General features: G+C 41.2%; 1 protein-coding gene across 1 annotated transcript in view; it reads right to left on the bottom strand.

Moving 5' to 3' along the window:
- The window catches only part of MAN2B2 (mannosidase alpha class 2B member 2), a 48,332-nt gene extending 33,154 nt beyond the window's left edge, over window positions 1–15,178 (bottom strand). Inside the window, 2 exon segments of the mRNA XM_038400437.2 lie at window positions 7,824–7,970; window positions 14,962–15,178. Of these exon segments, the coding sequence (XP_038256365.1) occupies window positions 7,824–7,970; window positions 14,962–15,129 (315 nt within the window). The 5' untranslated portion in view covers window positions 15,130–15,178.
- Window positions 15,179–16,249: the final 1,071 nt, after the last annotated feature.

Genomic DNA, 16,249 nt, shown 5'->3' with positions numbered 1-16,249 from the left:
ACTTCTCTCCACTGTGAAAACTGAGCATTTAGTCCTACCCTTTGTTTCCTATCTTTTAACCAGTTAGTGATCCATGAGAGGACCTTCCCTTTGATCCCATGACTGCTTACTTTGCTTAAGAGCCTTTGCTTGTCAAAGCCTTTCTGAAAGTCAAGTTAGACTATACCCACTGGATCCCCCTGGCCTGCATGTTTGTTGACCCCCTCAGAGAATTCTAATAGATTGGTGAGGCATGATTTTCATTTACAAAAGCTGTACTGATTCTTCCCCAATATATCATGTTTATCTATGCCACTGCTAGCTCTTCCTCTGCCTGCACTTGTGGGAGCATCCTGTGGTCAGGCATCCTGACCCTGGAGGCTTCTGCCCAGAGTCCTGTACTTGACTTGCTGGGAATGTGGCCTGCATGTCCTACAGATGAAAGCCAGGCTAGAGGAACTACCCAGTGTGAGAGGTGTTTGTTGGTGGAGACCCTCGGAAACAGGTAAAACAGCTGCAGGGGGAGGTGGCTAATCTGTGTAGCATCTGGGAGCATGAAGACTTCATCAACAGGATGCATAGGGAGACACCTGGGATGGGGGATGCTAGCCAACTACAGAGGGACCAGAGGAGAAAGGACAAGCGGCTGCTCCATGGGGAGGAGACTGGCTGCTGGCTACGTAGGGCAGCAGACAGTGCTCCACTCCTACCAGCCAGGTCCCACATCCATCAACGTCAAAAACCAGTATGCTGTACAGGCATCAGAAGGAGAGGAGCTGACCCCAATGGTTGAGGAGGAATCACCTTCCCCCAAGGCTAGGAGACTCACGACCACCAAATCTAATAGGAGGAGATGTGTGTGGGGGGGGGTGGTGGTGATGGTTGTTGGGCCTCTTGTCTGAGGGGGACCGAGGCATCCATCTGCCGACCTGACATGATGTCCTGAAGGCGTGCTGCTTGGCTGGAGCCCACATCTGAGACATTATGGAAAGGTTGCCGAGGCTCCTCTGTCCCCGTGACTTCTACCCTATGCTTCTCATCCATGTGGGCACTAATGATACTGCCAGGTATGACCCTAAGCAGATCAGCAGTGAATACATGGCTCTGGGAGCAAGGGTGAAGGAATCAGGGGCACAGGTGGTATTCTTGTCCATTCTTCCGGCTGAGTGTAAGAGCCCAGACAGGGACACACACATTCTGGAGATGAATGCATGGCTGCACAGATGGTGTTGATAGGAAGGCTCTGGTTACCTCAATCATAGGAAGCTGTTCCAGGAAGCAGGACTGCTGGGAAGAGATGGGGTCCATATCACCCAGAAGGGAAAGGGTATCTTTGGATATTGACTCATCAACCTACGGAGGAGGGCTTTAAACTAGGTTCAGAGAAGGCAAGTGACAAAAGCCCACCGATAGATATAAAAAGGGTGATCTTAACAGAGGTCTACGTGTTGGATGGTGGGGAATAAAAAATTACAATAGGGTCAAAGGAGCAAAGAAGGGAAAAAGTGGGGGAGTCCACTCAACATCTTAGAGGTCTATACACAAATTCAAGGAGTATAGGCAGGAAGAAACATATGTTAATTATGACATAACTGACATCACTGAGATTTGGTGGGATAAACAGCTTGCTCAGGAAGGACATGCAGGGAAAAAAGGAAGTTAGGGTTGCATTATATATCAAGAATATTTACACTTGTTCTGAGGTCCAGAAGGAGGAGAGAGGCAGACCAGATGAAAGTTGCTGGGTGAAGATAAAAGTGGAAAAAACAGGGGTGAAGTCATGGTACAGGTCTAATACCACATCACCAGATGAGAAGGAGAAGGTGGTTGAGGCATTTCTAGAACAAATAACAGAAATATCCAAAACACAAGACCTGGTACTAATGGGGAACTTTAACCACCTAGACAAAAGTAATATGGCAAAACACAAAATGCCCAATACTTTCTTGGAATGTATTGGGGATAACTTCTTATTTCAGAAGATGGAGGAAGTAATGAAGGGGGACAGCCATTTTAGACTTGATGCTGACTAATAGGGAGGTACGGGTTGTGAATCTGAAAGTTGAAGGCAATTTGGTGAAAGTGACCATGAAATAATAGATTTCCTTAGAAAGGAAGGAGCGCTGTAGAATGAGGACAATGGACTTCAAAAAAGCTGACTAACAAATTCAGAGAATGGGTAGGTAAGGTCCCATGGGAAGAAAATGTAAAGAGAAAAAGGTATTCAGGAAAGCTGGCAGTTTCTCAAGGAGACAATATTAAAGGCGCAACAGCAAACTATCCCGATGTGAAGGAAAGATAGGAAGAGTAGTAAGAGGCCAATATGGCTCCATCTGGAGCTCTTTAATGAACTGACAATCAAAAAAGAATTCTACAAAAAGTGGAAATGTGGACTAATTGCTAAGGAGAAGTACAAAAGAGTTGCACAAGCATATAGGGACAAAATCAGAAAGGTTAAGGCACAAAATGAGTTATACCTACCAAAGGACACAAAAGTCAATAAGAAGAGGTACTATACATTATGAGCAAGAAAAAGTTGAAGGAAAGTGTAGATTACTTAGTGAGGGGGAAGAAGAGCCAATAACTGATGACACAGAGAAGGCTGAGGTGCGTAATGCCTATTTTGCTTCATTCTTCACTAAAAAGTTAAATTGTGATCAGATACCCAACATAATTAATATTAACAACAAGGATGAATGAACATAAGCCAAAATAGGGAAAAAACTGGTTACAGAATATTCAGATAACTTAAATATGTTCAAGTCAAAAGGGCCTGATGAAATTCATCCAAAGATACTTAAGGTAGCTGAGGTAATCTTAGTACCGTTAGTGATTATTTTCCACAACTCATGTAGGATGGGTGAGATGCCAGAGGACTAGAGAAGGACAAACATAGTACCTATCTTTAAAAAGGGAACAAGGAGAATCCTGGGGAATTAGAGACCTGGCTTAACTTCACTACCGGAAAAGATACTAAAACAAATTATTCAACAATCAATTTGTAAACACAATAGGATTATAAGGAACAGCCAACACGGATTTGTCAAGAATAATGCCTAACAAACCTAATTTTCTTCCTTGGGGAGGTCCTTGGATGGGAGCGAGCAATAGATATGACATATCTTGATTTTAATGAGGCTTTTGACACTGTCCCACATAATACTCTCAGAAGCAAACTAGGGAAATAAGTATGCTTATAAAATGTGTAAATGACTCCAAGCTCAGAGGGATTGCAAGCACACTGAAGGACAGGATGAGATTTCACAATGAGTTGACAAATTGGAGAATAGGTCTGAAATCAGCAAGATAAAATTTAATAAAGAGAAGTGCAAAGTACTATACTTAGGAAGGACAAATCAAATGTACAACTACAAAATAGGAAATAACTGACTAGGTGATAGTACTGCTGATAAGGATATGGGGGTTAGAGTGGATCACAAATTGTATATGAGTCAACAATGTGATGCAGTTGTGGAAAAGGCTAATATAATTCTGGGGTGTATTAACAGGAGTGTTGTATGTAAGACAAGGGAGGTAATTGTCCTACTCTACTCAGCACTGGGGAGTTCTCAGCTGGAATACTGTGTCCAATGTTGAGCACCACTCTTTAGGAAAAGTGTGGACAAAGTGGAGAGAGTCTAGAGGAAAGTAACTAAAGTAGTAAAAGGCTGAGAAAACCTGACTTATGAGGAAAGATTAAAAAAACCTGGGCACGTTTAGACTTGAGAAAAGATGACTGAGAGAGGACCTGATAATAGTCTTCAAATATGTTAAGGGCTGTTATAAAGAGGACAGTAATCAATTATTCTCCATGACCACTGAAGATAGGACAAGACATGATCAGCTTAATTTGCAGCAAGGGAGATTTGGGTTACATATCAGGAAAAAACTAACAATAAGGATAGTTAGGCAGTGGAACAGGTTTTCAAGAGAAGTTGTGGAATCCCCATGATTGGAGGTTTTTAAGAACCAGTTAGACAAACACCTGTCAGGGATGATCTTGGTATACTTGATCCTGCCATCCCACAGGGGGCTGGATTAAATGACCTTTCAAGGCCCCTTCCAAACCTACCTGTCTATGATTCTAACTCAGTTTTTGCATACTTTCCAACTTTTTGCTGCTTTTATTGAAGTGTCAGATATCAGCTTTGTCATGAAGATAAAAATAATAATGCAACATTGTTGAATCTTAATCCATGTTCCCTTTTGTTTCCTATACAATTACTATTCATCCTTTCTATAGCCCAGTAGATTTATATTCCCAAAGGACCACACAGATCTGATACAGTTTTCATAGGAGACTAATTGGTTTTTTGTTTTTTTGTTTTTTTAAAGATCTGACATACATATGGAGTTATTCCATGTGTAGCAGTTTTGGATATCTTATCAGAAACAGAGGTGTTCCCTAATCTTTTTTCTCAAAATTCTAGTTTAAAAGTATATTTTAACACCTGCCCCAGAAAAATACATTTAAAAAGAATTCTATTGCTACTGGAAATTGGAAGCATCTGCCCCTTTAGTGAACCACAAGTTGATTACAAATTTTAGCAAATGTGTTAGATATGGAAAAAACCTGATAATAATCTGGTTCCATTCTACCAAAGGTAATTCCATAAGACTGTTGTTATCTGCTTTTTAAGTAGTTTTCTGAAACATTACATTAGCTTTGAAGTCTCAAGTATCATCAAACACTGTCTGTCTGAACATATATTCTGCTATCAATTAATTTTAAAAATCTGGCATGTAGTGTTCCAGTTCCACAGCCAGGATGCTACTTTCCCCAGGATCTTTGAGTGAATGCCCCTATCACTGTTCAGATATGATGCCAGATTGTCAATTTTGGTTATAATCATCCATTCATGATGTTGTAAAAGTGTTTTAGGGCTGGAGCATTCACAAATTAGTTCCAGCTGAATGTGGGAAACCAGCTAACCGATATCTGGTGTAGGCACAGAACTGCCTCCTAATCTGCAAGAAAAGCATCTGAAGCTATTACTGCTCTTCTGGAGGGCATGTCCTGGAGAGAGACTTTTGACCCAGACTTCTGGGCATGAAAGCCTTTTTTATTTAAGTTTTGTGGAACTACTTAGAGGTTGAAAATATTTTTTAAAATCTTAATAAGTTAGACAACAGACACTTCTCCCCCCCCCCAAAACCTGGGGACAAAGCCTGTACTGACAAACATTTTTTTGTTGGGGGGGAGGGGAGAAGAGAGAAGCAAGGAGGGAAAGCTTTGAGTCCAGTTCTAAGTCCAACATATACTTCTGAGCAATTTGGTTCACCTACTCCCCTTTGCTTATCTCCAGTTACAACCGGGCAAGAGTTGTTTTCTTTATCCCAAATGATTACTGCATACTGGCCAAGGTCAGTCACAACGAGGTGGCCCCATGTCTCCCTCACCACCACTCTATAATGCACAGACTCAAACCTTGGAAGTATAGGCATGGTTCAAGTGTGAATGTGTAGTGTGGAAATTTGCATATGATGTGAGTTAAGAGGGTCTGTCTCTGAGCCCAATTGCTGTGGTACACATCGTCCCATGTGCTCCTCCTTCCACGCTGCAGGATCAGCTCCAATTATCTTGCTTTTATATATGTGTGTATATATATAAAAATTACACTCCAGTCAGAAGCAAATATTTCACAAATAGCTGGAGCTAGATTAATACTTTATACCATTTGAAAGTTGGGATTTAAGCCTTCAAATAATATAACTCTATTACTGTAGCAATTTTGTTATAGTAGCCACTAATGTTAGAATTCAAGTGAAAAAAGCAGGCCAATAATTGGACTGATGTGATTTCAAAGTCCAATACCTGGCAACTTGGTAGTGTTAATAACAAATGTTATAATCACTGGAAAGTTAGTATCATAGCTCTCCAATGGTATATAATTAATTTAGTTTTAATAATATCTGTAACACTTAAAGATTAAAACTACATTTGTTTCTAACTGTGATGTCTATAAGATAACCAATCACAAAACTATCACTGCATTTTTTAAACCAGCAGTACATTTTTTGGCAATGCTCTAAAAGTGAATAGAGCACATTCTGGGCTTTGGACCAGGATGATTCTCTATTGAAATGGACTGGAAAATAGAATGAGAGTATAAGGCTACTAAAAAGCAGCAGCTGTTCTGAGAAGCGAGGACACGACATTTAATTTTTCTACTGATTTTGCACTACGGAGATCAGAAATGGTAAATGGAAGCTTTTCTTACTGCTTGGTTCTGTAAAATGCAGAGAGAGAAGCACAATTTCAGCTTCCCTGAAGGTACTGCACATGAATATTAAAAAGAGAAGCCTTTTCCTTGCAGTGTAGGTTAAAGGGACACCATAAACAATTTTAATTAAAAGTTCAAAACATTTTCAAATCCTACACATGGAGGAGTAGCCTGGCTAGTTTTAGTGGATTTGCAGTAACATTTTCTGATTTAGAAACAATTCTCTCTTTTCTGTTGCGGTGCAAAAGACCCACACAAACAACAGGAGAAGCAAAGAGAAGCTAACTGACTAAAACAACTAAACTGACTATCTACAGAATGCTGTCAAATGCACAAGACAAACTATTTTTTCTCCTATCTTTCTATTATAGAAATCTTAGGTGCAAATGTACAGAATAGTAGGTAAAAAAAAAAATTCAGACAAGAGGTGTAATTTTAAATTGACACTGTTCCTCAATTAAAATAAACAAAACTGAGATTCCCCCCCCCCCGGAAAATGGATCATATTCTAATGTTACATGGAACTTCACAATGAAACAAAGGGGGATCTCTGGCATATGTGGAATATATGGCATAATACAGCCCTTTGTTATCTTTGCAGCTCACCCAGTTTTCTGATGCCAGACTTAAACTTGGATCACATGTATCGCAGCACAATGTGTTGCCACTAGCCTAGCCACCCAAACTTTGAGACCAAATAACTGTACCAAAATCATAGTTACTGAGATATAAGAAACATGGAACCTCCACAATGCCATCACTACAGAATCACTTTTCTGAGTAGAACCACACTTTAAATATCAACAGAGATGAGTCACTGTTCACAAACACAAGAAGTACACAAATGATTGCTGATCCTTACATTTTATTGTTACTACATCAACAGCAATAGCGATAAGTGTGTAATGCCAGAGTAAAAAGATAAGTGCTTTTTCATTGCTATTGATGTTTTGGCTATAGTTCAGAAATATCAGATAATTAACAGATATTAATCCAGTATCTTCTAATGCAGTTCAGTTCCCCAAGCACAATCTAACCCTAAAACTGGTGCATCTTGCCCTAAAAAAATCATTCTAAAGAAATAAGTTCTTATGATACTTCCTCTATCTGTTGCTAACAAAGCAGGGGAAAGGAGGTCGTGGCTGAGATGCTCCTAAATCATCCAGATTCCCAGTTGTGGTTGCACCCTCTTGGAGCTGTTAGCAGCTAGTGTAAATTGGAGAAGCCCCTCTGAGAAAGGGACCAGAGTTGCACATAGTGTCAGCAGGATCAGGGCAGTAGCATGGTCAGTTTTCAGCTGCCTTATGCCCCCCCTCCCCAACCCCACCCTTGTCGTCTGCAGTGTATGTACTTAGGCAAGAGCAGAGGGTCTGACTCTCAGTGTTAAAACAGGTTTCAGAGTAGCAGCCTTGTTAGTCTGTATTTGCAAAAAGAAAAGGAGTACTTGTGGCACCTTAGAGACTAACAAATTTATTAGAGCATAAGCTTTCGTGAGCTACAGCTCACTTCATCCGATGAAGTGAGCTGTAGCTCACGAAAGCTTATGCTCTAATAAATTTGTTAGTCTCTAAGGTGCCACAAGTACTCCTAGTGTTAAAACAGTAACTATAGTTGCATTACCTGCTGTTTATGTATATCTGTGGCTGTGGTGTCCCACCAGAGGCGAAAGAATTCCTGCTCCACAGCAATAAATTTGCGTTGCTTTTCTTTGACTAGTTCTTCTACAACGGAAGTATAAACATTGGCTGCATAGGCATGCATGCTTTCCTGCAAGGCAATTGAAAAAAGGATAATGTTGCACTTTTAAAACATATTTCATGCCTATTGCCTGTTTAAAATACATTTAGCTATGCCAGCTAGAAGGCAATGTTGGTCCAGTGGTTAGAATGCTCATTTGGGATTTGGAAGATTTGAATTCAATTTTCTGCTGTCATAAGCTTCCCATGTGACCTTGGGTAAGTTACTCTTAGGGCATGTCTACACAGCGCCAGCAAAGCCCACTATAGGGGCGTGATTTAGCGAGCAACACGCTAGAATGCGTTACAATTACCCTATATAGATCCTACTAGCGTGCTCTAAAAGGTACCTAGTTTGCTTTGATGTAGTCCCATCTCAAACAGTATGGCGTTAACATGAGTTAGAGTGTGGCCAGCAGGATCTCTATGGGGCACTTAGAGTGCAACACATTAGAATGCTCTACAAATCACAGCCCTCTAGTGTTCTTTGCTGGTGCCATGTAGAAAATCTCTTTGTTTCTCTCTGCTTCAGATCCCCATCTGGGGGGCAGTCAGGGGACAGGGAGCAGGGGGTGTTGGATGGGACAGAGGTTCTAGGGGCAGGGCGATCACAGGACGGGGGGTTGGATAGGTGTGGGAGTCCCGGGGGGCCTGTCAGGGGGCAGGGGTGTGGATGGGGTTGAGGCAGTCAGGGGACAGGGAGCAGGGGGAGTTGATAGGGGATGGAGTCCCGGGGGCGGTTAGAGGCGGGAGTCCCGGAAGGGGGTGGTCAGGGGTCAAGGAGCGGGGGGCGGGGGGTTGAATGTGTTGGGAGTTCTGAGGGGGGCAGTCAGGGGGCAGGAAGTGGGAGGGGGCCAGCCTATTTGCGGAGGCACCGCTTTCCCTACATACAGCTTTGGTCCATACAGCTGCGCAACCCCGATGTGGGGTTGGACCTTGCACCAAAAAGTTTGCCCACCTCTGCCTTAATGCTACAAACACATACATATGCCCCACCCATATGCTCATATTAACCTTTCTTCATATCAATGTGCATTTACTAAATAAGGAGCCAAGATCTGCTGTCCTTATTCAAGCAAAATTCTCACGGAAATCAAAGAGAATTTTGTGTGAATAAGGACTGCAGGATTGGATCCAAATGAGAAGCCTACACTCCAATAAAAATGCATATTTTCATTAGAGATCTATTGTAATTTTTTAACAATTAACTGAATAAAGGAAACATGTCTGACTGTAGAAAAGGTGGCCCAAAACATTTTTTAGCACTTGCCTAAATAATTACTTGCTCATATGGTGATTTTTGAGAGTTCTCAACTTTTTACAAAAATTATGAATGGATGTTTTAATACCAGTTTACACAGATGAAATTCTAACGATACTAATATTCCTTATAAAAAACCCTACCACCTAAATTTTAAAAGCTGAACAATGATCATTTCTAAAGAAGCTGCCACAGCCAGAGTTCTTACCTGCAAAATGCTTTGTTGGCTAAGAGACTATACGAGATGTTTAGCAACTTTAGGATCTAAGAGAATGTTTAGGATTGTCTTAATAATAAAAATCGGTCAAAGTAATCTTGGATTTAACAAAGATCTTGCCAGGGTGAAACCAGAAGCTAATCTACAACTTAATCCTGCAAAGTGCTGAAAGCTAAAAACTCCCATTGTCTTCAAGAGGAATGGAAAGCAGCTGTGTAATAGGATGTGAAACATACAAGTGATAAGAGAGTTGATTCTAATTCCTAAGCTCAGTAAATTAACATAGGTCAGGGTTACAAAGATTAACTCCCCTGTTAAAAGACAGAGGTCAGCGTGCACTGACTTCAGTAGTTACTGTCACATATTGCATCTCTCAGGATCAGGCCCACGGAGACTGAAGATGAGAGATGGCCATTTCTGAGTGCCAGAAGTCACTCTGCTGAATTCTGGAACTAGGGTGACCAGACAGCAAGTGTGAAAAACTGGGATGGGGGTGGGAGTAATAGGTGCCTATATAAGACAAAGCCCCAAATATCGGGACTGTCCCAATCAAATCGGGACATATGGTCATCCTATCTGGAACAAATGAGTTTCTTCATGAAGCTAGAAGAGATGACCAATCTTATTTAATCTTTTTATTACTGACCTTGGCACAAAAAGTGGGAATGTGCTAATAAAGTTTGCGGATGAAACAAAGCTGGGAAGTATTGCCAATACAGAGAAGGACCGGGATATGATACAGGAAGATCTGGATGATCTTGTAAACTGGAGTAATAGTAATAGGATGAAATGTAACAGTGAAAAGTGCAAGGTCATGCATTTAGGGATTATTAACAAGCATTTTTGTTATAAACTGGGGACTCATCAGTTGGAAGTAACAGAGGAGGAGAAGGACCTCAGAGTATTGGTTGATCACAGGATGATTATGAGCCACTAACATGATGTGGCCATGAAAAAAGCTAATGCGGTCTTGGGATGCATCAGGCGAGGTATTTCCAGTAGAGAAAAGGAGGTGTTAGTACCGTTATATAAGACACTAGTGAAACCTCATCCGGAATATTGTATGCAGTTTTGGTCTCCCATGTTTAAGAAGGATGAATTCAAACTGGAACAGGTACAAAGAAGAGCTACTAGGATGATCCAAGGAATGGAAAACCTGTCTTATGAAAGGAGACTCAAAGAGCTTAGCTTGTTTAGCCTAACCAAAAGAAGGCTGAGGGGAGATATGATTGCTCTCTATAAATATATCAGAGGGATTAATACCAGGGAGGGAGAGGAATTATTTAAGCTCAGTACCAATGTGGACACAAGAACAAATGGATATAAACTGGCCATCAGGAAGTTCAGACTTGAAATTAGATGAAGGTTTCTAACCATCAGAGGAGTGAAGTTCTGGAACAGCCTTCCAAGGGGAGCAGTGGGGGAAAAGACCTATCTGGCTTCAAGACTAAGCTTGATAAGTTTATGGAGGGGATGGTATAATGGGACAGCCTAATTTTGGCAATTAATTGATCTTTGATTATTAGCGGTAAATACGCCCAATGGCCTGTGATGGGATGTTAGATGGGGTGGGATCTGAGAATACTACAGAGAATTCTTTCCTGGGTGTCTGGCTGGTGAGTCTCGCCCACATGCTCAGGGTAATTGCCATATTTGGGATCGGGAAGGAATTGTCCTCCAGGGCAGATTCACAGAGGCCCTGGGGTTTTTCCGCCTTTCTCTGCAGCATGGGGCACGGGTCACTTGCTGGAGGATTCTCTGCACCTCAACCATGATTTGAGGACTTCAACAGCTCAGACTTAGATTAGGAGTTTGTTACAGGAGTGGGTGGGTGAGATTCTGTGGCCTACGCTGTTCAGGAGGTCAGACTAGACGATCATAATGGTCCCTTCCGACCTTAAAGTCTATGATTCTATGACCTTGAACATGTGAATATTTTTTCAGTATAAATTATATCCCAGGATGTAGACACCATTACAGCAATTAAAAAAAACCTAGTTATCTTGACTTTGTTTTAAAGTATAACATACAGACTGCATGCAACCACTATTATGGTGTTTATTTAAAGAGCTTAAATAGCTCAGTGAAAGGGATGGTATAAATACCTAGTCCTATATAGATAGTATCAGTTGAGAAAAAGACTACTGTAAAATATTGTAAGGGGGTTGCTGTATACTGCTGAAATCACACGGAGACATGGAACTCTATTCTGCACACTATATTTTCGCAAAACTCCCATTGTCTTCAATGTTGCTGTAAGGTGTATAGGACAGAATCCATAATGTTATATTACGTAGACTGTGGATCAAATGCTATCCTCAGATAGACAGGCGTAATTCCCCTTAAAGTCAACTGCACTCTATGGGTGTATCCAAGGTTAGAATTCAGCATCAATGGAAAAATTTTCAGCACACAAAAAAGCTTCCTATTTTCATAGAATAAATTATGTTGTTTTTCATGCTGTGAATGTGAACAATGAAAGGTCCAAAAGATATTGTTAATCAGAAGTGATACGTGATAACAAAGTAAACTCTGAAGAAACAATACACAGAATTTAGGACATTGGTGTCCTAAAGAGAATTACGTTTAGATTTCACTTTATGAGAGAAACACTTGAAAAGATCTATAGATATTCTTGGTGGTTTTTGACCAAAGGAATCACTGATGCTCATGATTTAATAATAGAGGAGCTGAAGTCTCAAGCAATTTTGTCTTCTTAGAAATTGATAATTAAAGTTTCATTTCTTTTTGAAGAATCTTCACCCATTGACAGATCCAAAATACAAAGTGCTTCTGTGTTCTTCCATGCAGTTACTAGGTATGAGTTTCAGAGTAGCAGCCGTGTTAGTCTGTATTCGCAAAAAGAAAAGGAGTACTTGTGGCACCTTAGAGACTAACAATTTTATTAGAGCATAAGCTTTCGTGAGCTACAGCTCACTTCATCCACCAAATGCATCCGATGAAGTGAGCTGTAGCTCACGAAAGCTTATGCTCTAATAAATTTGTTAGTCTCTAAGGTGCCACAAGTACTCCTTTTCTTTTTGGGTATGAGTTGTGATACTAAGGAAATAATTCAGTAACCCTTTTTAAAAAATAAAAGAAAAGAACAACACTGATTCCCTGTCATGCTATCAGAAGAAAAGCTCCCAGAAAAAATTCTGATCCTTTGCCTATTTAGTATGTTAAGTGTTGAAACATCATCCATATAACTAAAGGGATCTATACAACTAACTGAGATAGTATTTAGAAACGAAGACATGAAAGCTATTAAGGAACTGTTTGATTTTGCTTAGTAACTCACTTATTTAGCTGAAACTATTTTGTTAACATCCTTCTACAAAGCTAGGCTCCAACACCTCCTCAATCAAAATGTTATTTTTTTTATTTTAAAATGTCTCTTTCTAGTATGCTTCTCCCATCCCACTTATAACTCCTCTAAAAGAACCCTACAAGAATATTAAAATAATAATAATCACAATTTCTCAGCAGACTGACCCATCAACAACAATCCTAGCACACTGAATCATTGAATGATGAAAGTGTAGATCCAGATATACTCCAGAAGTGTTTTCTTCTTCTTAAAAATTGCATCAGGAGTGTCTTATCAAATAAACAAACAAACAAAATCAAAGAGACACGTACAAACATTTCTAAATTAACCATGCCCTCTCCATAACTTTCCTGACTCAAACATAATGTGAACGATCTAAGTGAATCAATATGAGCAGGGATTCATTATGGTTTTTGCAGGCTACTTCTGGCACGTCTAGCTTGAAGGATGGAAAACCAACCAAACCCCAGGGGGGGGAAAAAAAAACCCCTGTAAACATTATTTAAATCCTTGGCTTCACTCTGTAGACCCTGAAACCTAAGCTTTACCTAAGGTCCTTTGTTTTCAGTTTTTACAGATTAAAAAAAAATAAAAATAAAAAAAAATCCAGGGTTTTACAAAAGCTATTATTCATTATTTTTTACCCATTTTATCCCAATTTTAGATCATGAAAATATGATTATGTTAAGAAAATCCAATACATTAGATATATGTTTTTATGTTAATAAATTAGGCTAAGTGTTTATGCGAAGCTATCTTAAAATAAGGCAATGTATTGGAAGATTGTTCACAACATGTACATATGTGTACATACTGGTAATGTACAGTTCATTAAATAAATCACCGCTTTTACATTCAACTCTTCCTTTTCTCTGTTGCATTTTTTCTGTCCTCCTATCTCCCAATATTAACTCTGATATTTACCCAAAGATGTTAATTTAGTGCACCTACTTTCACTCATTTTTAATTTCCTGGGAAATTTTAATTTAAACAAAATAAAAAATGAAAATGAAGGGCCTTGACTATACCCATTGTGCAATAACTTCCAAATGCTGTCATCATTAGGGTGTGTCTACAGACAGAAGTTGCTCCAGTTTAACTGAAGGTAACTGAATGGAGATACTACAGTCGTTTAAACCCGACTAAATGGGAAATGTGGCCTTCCCCACTTCCCTCCTGAGCCTTATCTACTCTAGAGTTCCCACTGTTGCTATCACTGGTGCAAGTGCACAACCACACTGCCATCATCTGGCTGGGCCTGGAGCATTTACCCAAACTGTACTCTTTCCTTGTACAAATCTCAGTCTACACAACAAGACAGAACTATCGTTGAAGCATGTGCGGGCATAAGGGGAGAATACTGTATTTCAGCTAAACTTCTGCTACAGGGTTTGTTTTGTTTTGCAGACAGGACCTTAGAGAACGTAGAGCAGTGGTTCTCAAACTTTTATTCTCGCGACCCCTTTCACATAGCAAGCCTCTGAGCGCGCCGCCCGCCCCTTATAAATTAAAAACACTTTTTAATATATTTAACACCATTATAAACGCTGGAAACAAAGTCAGCTCGTGACCCCCCCCCCATGTAATCCCTGAGGGGTTCCAACCCCCAGTTTGCGAACCCCTGAACAGAGTTATGCTAGGGCCTAATTCTATGGCCCCTGAGCACCCGAAATGCTCACGGAGGAAAAGATCAGGCCTGTAGCTTACAGCAGTGGGGGAAAAGCATAAGCGAAAACCTCCCATCTGAGCCAGTTAGAGAACTGATCTGCCTCAGGGTCACTGCCCTGCGTTTCAGAGTAGCAGCCGTGTTAGTCTGTATTCGCAAAAAGAAATCCGTTCTCAGGCATCCGATGAAGTGAGCTGTAGCTCAGGAAAGCTTATGCTCAAATCAATTTGTTAGTCTCTAAGGTGCCACAAGTCCTTTTCTTTTTGCCCTGCGTTTGAAACCACTTTGCCACTGGTGGGGACGGCATGGGGAGAGGAAACACACCTCACATACAATTAGGAAACGGATGGATGGATTAGGAAACAGAGAGCCAGGACGGAAACCTCCCTGGGCTCACGCAAACACGGGGGCACCAACCGGGTGCCGATCGGAGACTTATCTCCGGGTGGTTGGTCTGACCCCCCTGGATTCCCTGCAGGCCCTCCAGTACCTGCTGGGAGAAGCAGCAGAGGGGACCCAAAGCAGAGACAATACTGGAGGCAGCTACCTGCACGGTGTAAACCCAGCCAACGTCCATGTGGCTGTGAGCGACCACAAAAGCCTTCAGCTCCCCCAGGCAAGCCGCCCGCGGGATCAGGCTGAGGAGCGCCAGCAGGAGACACATTGTGCGCCCGCACGGCCGGTGCAACAACCAGCCGGGAAGCGCTTGCAACATTGCAGCGGCTGCAACAGCCCGACTTCCGCACCCACCCTGCGCCGCAGCCCTACGGCCAGCTACACAAGGCCACGTCCTCTGCTCCTCCCGCCCCCAAGCTGCCACCACGCCTCCTCCGTGGTGCCATGGCGTGGGGGCTCGTAGAAGCAAACCACGCAGGGGAGAGAAGAGTCAGGAGCCGGGTGGGGCTCGCACCCTTCAGAGCTGGCCAATACCTACCCGCTCAGAAGAATCAAGGCGATTTAAAAGAATGACCAAGAGTTTTACAAAAAGAAAAGCAGGACTTGTGGCACCTTAGAGACTAACAAATTTATTAGAGCATAAGCTTTCGTGAGCTACAGCTCACTTCATCGGATGCATTTGGTGGGAAAAACAGAGGAGAGATTTATATACACACACACAGAGAACATCTCTCTGGTCACTCGATCACAGACCTAAGAGTCTTTTACGTGTCTCCCCGAAACACAGCAAGAGACTTTATCGCCAGAGAGCGATGCTGTTTAAAAAGTGCCTTAAGATTAAACGAAAACAAGGCGGCCGCCTCCCTCCCAACGAGGAGGGTTTTGGCAAGTCTAGGAATATTCACGAACGAGACAGTGATGTCCCATATTTTGCCTTGCGGGTACTTGTAGAGCACCCTCCGTATGCCCGGCACTGTGCAGACATGGAGTTTTGCAAATATTAAACAATTTTCTAAATTGCAGCTCTGTGCAAGAAACTGCCCATCCAAAACTGCAAGACTGAGTAGATCTTATATATTGTTGGCAAACATGATATTAATTTTCAGAGACTTAAATATTCAGACAAACTTTCTTTAATAATCTCAAACAATTTAAAAGCTTTTCTTTTAAAAAACCTTTTTTGTGAAATTTGTTTGTGAATGGGCTGATGGTTCAAAAATGTTAAAAGACTCTAAAGTCCAGACTCCATGAACACTTGAAATTTTCTACATTTCCAATCAAAATTAAGTTTTCTTTTACACTGTGAACCTGCTCCTTTTCCATTAAAAACAATACTAGTTTTATATAAGCAAGATCACATTCTATGGTCCTACGTTTGTGTTGTGAATCACATAGGCAGAGTCCTGATTCTGTGTGGTATCCCACTGACACTCATGGGA

Source organism: Dermochelys coriacea, chromosome 4 (genome assembly GCF_009764565.3).
Source record: "Dermochelys coriacea isolate rDerCor1 chromosome 4, rDerCor1.pri.v4, whole genome shotgun sequence".
Taxonomy (NCBI): domain Eukaryota; kingdom Metazoa; phylum Chordata; order Testudines; family Dermochelyidae; genus Dermochelys; species Dermochelys coriacea.
The sequence above is the reverse complement of the archived record's forward strand: the minus strand, read 5'-3'. Positions and strand labels throughout refer to the sequence as shown.